The 6000-nt window shown below is 32.7% G+C and overlaps 1 protein-coding gene across 1 annotated transcript in view; it reads left to right on the forward strand.

Moving 5' to 3' along the window:
- The window catches only part of LOC106667321 (hemicentin-2-like), a 127157-nt gene extending 121729 nt beyond the window's left edge, over window positions 1-5428 (forward strand). The window contains exons 7-8 of the mRNA XM_024230036.1: window positions 1998-2103; window positions 5332-5428. Of these exons, the coding sequence (XP_024085804.1) occupies window positions 1998-2103; window positions 5332-5395 (170 nt within the window). The 3' untranslated portion in view covers window positions 5396-5428. The remainder of the gene's footprint in view (window positions 1-1997; window positions 2104-5331) is intronic.
- The last annotated feature ends 572 nt before the right edge of the window (window positions 5429-6000 follow it).

Genomic DNA, 6000 nt, shown 5'->3' on the forward strand with positions numbered 1-6000 from the left:
TAGGCTTTTTACGGATATTATGGCCCATTATGAGTTGTACTTATGTTCTAAATTTTTCAGTGGGTAGATTTGTACGTTTATTCAGGATTTTGTTGTAATACTAGAACAATAAATTTAAAACGGCTATTTTCCCCCAAAGGCCTTTTTCATTTTCTTACTCTTCGTTTATCTTTATTATTGCATATTGACTTAACATGTGCTAAAAATTAATGAGAACCTGTTATATCATTGATTAATTACAATAATGTTAATTGGATAGTTTGTATTAACTGCACAATTACAATTATAGGGAGAGAGAAAAAAGGGAGAGAGAGAGAAAGAGAGAGAGAGAGAGAGAGAGAGAGAAAGAGAGAGAGAGAGAGAGAGAGAGAGTAAGGAAAAGAAAGGGAGAAAGTATGTGTTTGAAAATAAGAGATGAGAAAAAAAAATGATCATGGGTTGATGTTAATTAGCCGGTAAATTCGCTCTGTCATTCAATGTATTTTCTACCATAAAATTATACCAAATACAAAACAACGTAAAGGAACATGGGGAAAGTTTATTTTATGAAACAGCAAAAATGCTGAGTGTAAGTACGCTTACTACTTTTTTTTTTCTTCTCCATGTCAACCAATACACAGACAGATATAGAAACGTAATACAGCATGAAAAATAATAGAGAAAGAGAAAACAAGTCAGGCGGATAAATAGAGAGGGAGATAGATAGATGGAAAGAGAAAGAGAAAAACAGTTAAATAGATAGATATATAGGGGGGTAGATAGATAGAGAGAAAGAGAAAGAGAAACAGAGAGAGAGAGAGAGAGAGAGAGAAAGAGAGAGAGAGAGAGTGAAAAAGTGGGAGGGAGGGAGACAGAGTGAAAAATCCGCTACCAAATATCTAAATACACCAACTAGAAAACGAAGTATAGGAACATGTCAATATATAAAATCTGCCTTTTGTATACAGAGATAGATAGAAAGAAAAGGAATGAGAAATAGATGGACAGATAAATAGCCAAAAAATAGATATATAGATATAGAGAGAGAAAGAAAGAGAGGGTGAGTGAGAGCGAGAGAGACAGAGCAAACGACAGAGCATAGAGGGTTGATGTCAAATAACAAAATCTGATGTTATTCTTCGTTCTAAATCCATTTACTCGATTAAGTACAAACGTACATGAAAGAACATGGTTAAACAATTTTTTGTACATTTATAAAATTTTTGAAATAGTGAGATGCGGGTGAGAAAATGAGTGAAAGGAAATATGAATAATTAGTAATAAAATATGAAAAAGGTAAATGGGTGAAATCAAGATATTTCTAGTCAATGCAAGGCACTTTTAACTAAAACCCCTCCGCCAAAATATATAAATAAATGAAATTTAAAGAAATGTAATAAAAATAAACTCAAAAGATGTACTTACGGAGTGGATTGGGCTTCCGTCTATCCCACGCTAGCGATTCTCGGTTCGAATCCTGTAACAATCCATGGAGTTTTTATTGATAATTTATTGTTTTTAATTGTACGGTAGTTACATCATCAGCGGCATCCAATGGGTAGCTGAGCGTTAAGCCCTCCTTTTTCTCAAGAGTTACATTACTGTATTGTTATTAATACATTCATCTGATATTATTTATAATTTTTATATGTTTTACTTGAATTAGACTGTAAATGTGTGTTGCAGCGATCCTTTCTTATAATAAAAGCAAATAAATTAATATGAGGAAGGGTCGTTCATTTTTCAGTAAACGTTTTTTCTTTCAGTTCAAAATATGCAAACAATCTTATCGTGCTTCCATTTAATTTTATTAAAACATTGATTAGGAAATTACGTGAGCAACGTGTTTAAATTGGCTTTGTAAACGTAATTATTCTGAAAAGGAAATTAAACTTGCTCGAGAAAGAGAAACCGGAAGGATTTTATTTTAATATCATAAATTATGAATTAATTAATAACTCAATTCTTTTAAATGTTTAGTTGGTTAATGCAAATTTATTTTTGTCATTGTTTTACAGATGGAGACAACATTGCAGCCATCCAGCGGCAAGACGCTTCTGGTAGCAAGAGGCCGTGCGTGGCCCTGCTCGTCGCGCTTATTTCCACGTCGTCAATTTTTCACTGGTAAGCCCAATTAATTTTTTCCAGCCATCTCCACGGCAGTAATTTTCTCACATCCGTAAAAGTCGAAAATAAGACGGAAATAACTCGGCCGATGGCCCCATAGTCCATTAAAGAGATTTGTGAGCAATGTAAGGCGATAAATAAAACAGAGGAGGATGAAGTGGGCAAGCCTCCGAATCAACTGGAAACTTAGGCAATTATCAAGAACCAAATTATATTGCCGGGAAAGTTGGTGTGATTATTTTCAAACTCCTTATAACCAAATATAACTTGTACTTCTCAAGATAAATTTGCATAACGCTTCAGTAAGATTACCTTTCAAATATCGATTACATCATTATGATGTTTGTTCTTCCAAAGCTTGTAGCTTAATTTTGAAAAGGGTTGATGAAGAACTTATGACTATATTGTTGTTACACAATCTACTCCTGAAGTTTGATTTTGTATTAGGTTGAAACGTAAACTTTTCCTTAAACAAGATCAGATTTTGCTTTCTTATTAGACAACTATCATCTAAAAGAAAATTCCTTTTTGTTTATAAATTGATTACTCTCTTATCATTGAAATATAGTTCCAGCCTTCTCTAAAAGAGCTTTAATCTAGCCAAACGAAAAATTTATCATAGAACATTTTCCTTCATCAAGAACGTACACTTGTTAAGACCTGATTCCATTCAAAGATAATGAAAAAAATTCTAATTAAACTTAGCAAACAAATGTTTGTATAAATTTTACGAATAACAACACAGGTGAAACTATAAATTGTATAAATGGTAGTAGGATAACGGCAAGTAAGTCGGCCATGTACTAAGAAACATCATGTTAAAATGAAACAAGCATATCCAGACCCAAGGGTAAAGTTCTTACATTAAATATAGTAATACGTACTGGCTTTTATAATAAGATACCTAATTAAATATATAAATCAAAATATATATGTTCATACCATATATTATAAAATCTGCTTGAATTTACGATATACACATATCGCACACCCACAAGAAAAGTGACATAAATCAACAAAAGATAATTTTACAGGAGAGGCAAATGTAAGTTTAATTTTTTGCTTTACATATTAAGTTCACGCCATTATAAAAACGTCAATAAAAACTGACCTGATCCATCAATACTGTCATTTGTTTGTCCAAGACTTAAGCGAAAACGCAAAACTTTAAAAATTCAGCTGTACTACCCCTAAAAAATAACCGCTTTTTGAGTTGAATACTTTTCTTGCATATATTGGCTTTCAGTAATTTAATTTAGTTTGTTTGATCTAACAATAATGGTGGTCAATGAATGACTATTGGGTTATTGAAATATAGTTCCACCCTTCTCTAAAAGAGCTTTAATCTAGACATTTAATCTTTTTGTGATAGTAACTGACAACACACAAACCTAAGAATCGAGCATAAATATCCATGAAGAAAGTTTTATTATTTTTGATTATCTTTAGATATTATTTTTGAGATCATTATTAGATTATTTTCTAGATTCAAATTATTTTTGAGCCAAATGTGCTTTCTTCCTGAAATCAGGCCTAATTAGTTATATAAAATATCAAATTAATTATTGAAATAAAAGTTATATTGATTATTAAAATAATGTAATTAAAACAGAATGTAATAAAAACGGTTGCAACTGTAAAATAATGTAAAAGTTAGAATACGACATTTTTTAAAAATTATGAAAACCAATATTATAATTAAAAATAGTATTAAAATAAAAGCAATGACACTAAACTAATTCGCTAACAGTACTCTAGATCAAGGTTTGATTTTGAAGAAAAATGCAAATTTAGTTGTTTCTACTAAGGCCTTGACCTATTTTAAGGTTATCATCAGGACCTAAACTAATTTCACATTACGAAAAACATATTTGTAGTATTGATTTAACAATTGTTTTTCACATTGTGAAAATGTGGCCCCGGTACAGCAAAAAATCTTTCACTAAACGTGAAAAAAAACCGACGTAACTCGATATGTGCCACTTTTCCTGATAAATACTCGCACTGATGGCTCGACAAAGAACTGAGATATGCCAATTTTCGTGAATGGTGACACTGAGTTCCCGGAAATTCAAAAGTGATACATGCAATTATCCCGGTTAATCCACGATAATCTTTATATATTGATAGGTACATTTGTATTACCTTGTCTTTGTACGGTTGGCCGGGGTTGGCGGCCTTGGGATAAGCCGCACTAGGATTGTAATTCAGGACTGGGCACCCTTGGATCGGCCACTTTATTAAAGAAACAGACAACCCCTTGATGCTTTCACGGGGTAATCCCAACGAGGGCGAACGATGGGGATAAACCCCTGAGTAATTAATGTCTTTCAAATGGATGGGGATGGTCAATCCCTGTTATGAAAACTCACGTTATGACCAAAATAGTGATAAAATACTCAATAACACAAGAAGATATTTTATTTAAATTTAACTTGAGCTAATGGAATAATTAGGTTGCGACGATTGTTTCTTTGTATTGGTGAGTGTGTTAATTTAGTTTGTTTGCTGTAACAATAATGGTGGTCAATGAATGATTATAGGGGTATTAATTTTTTTGTGATAGCAACAGACAACACACAAACCTAGCAAACGAGCGTAAATATGAATCAATGTACTCAATACTTACACCGAGTGACAATACGTTCCCGTCAATTCAAAAGTGACACATAGTGCTGCCTAGCACCTACAGTTATATCATTTTTCCTTTAACATCATGCACCCGAATAATAAAAAAAACTAAATGATTCGGTTTTTATAATTTTTCGTGAATAGTGACAATACGTTCCCGTCAATTCAAAAGTGACACATAGTGCTGCCTAGCACCTACAGTTATATCATTTTTCCTGTAACATCATGCACCCCAATACTCAAAAAAACTAAATGATTCGGTTTTTATAATTTTTCTTGTGCCACTTTTCTTGTAGGTATGCGATGTTATGAGGATGTATCAAAAAGAATAACATTGCTACACGCAACAATTTCTAAATAAAATTTAATTATTTTCTAACTTAAACAGGGATTTGTAGAACCTCATGTAGCATCTGATATGATAAGGTTTCCTGAAAAACACCAAGAATGATTAACTGAACGTCCCGAAATCAGCCTATTTAGAGAAAGACAGATTCACTCCAAAAAATTAAAAAAGCCCTTCAATCAATATCTTTTTTAATTTTATTTTTGTTTTGCTGGTTATACGTTATTATAATCTTTATTTGTGGCTAGGAATTGGATGCTGTGTGGCACTCCTCCATTCGAGGGAGTGGAAGCAGTTCTTGGCGAACTCTGAAAAACCGTTTGATGATGTAGATTAATGGAAGATCACCCACGCTTGTGGCAAGTCAAGAACGGCCCTCAATTTTCGCTCGAGGGATGACAATACTGGCCAAAGACGAAAAGCATAAAATTGGGTAGTGGAGTGTTTACAAAAGAACTTAGCGTTTACTCTCCAATTCCTGAATTGTTCCTGATCTTTTTTTAGTATAAAATGAAAATATAGAATGCCGATGAAAAAATAGACCAAAATGTTCTACTATAACTGATGACGTGCAATACCAATCGATATGAGTAAGGTATCAAGTATTTTCTTTCGATACAGAGTACTTTTAGTATCGAATATTGTCATTCGATACAAGTACTGTATCGAGTACTTTTTGTAGTATCGGAGTATATACTCAAATAGATTTTTCATCGAGTGTTCAAGTTATATTGAATTGTTATTTTCTGTTCGAATCTTGCCTTTCATCATGTTTCATCAAACTGGGAACGCCTACAAGCAGCATGTGTCAACAAAGTTAATCGAAATTTCGAATTGGTGGTTGGTAATTCTGCTTATAATTCTGATAACTCATAGTTTTTTCCCGCGTCGTACCTCCCACTTTTAATTGCAGTAAT

This window comes from Cimex lectularius, unplaced genomic scaffold (genome assembly GCF_000648675.2).
Source record: "Cimex lectularius strain Harlan isolate CLEC.00 unplaced genomic scaffold, Clec_2.1 scaffold392, whole genome shotgun sequence".
Taxonomy (NCBI): domain Eukaryota; kingdom Metazoa; phylum Arthropoda; class Insecta; order Hemiptera; family Cimicidae; genus Cimex; species Cimex lectularius.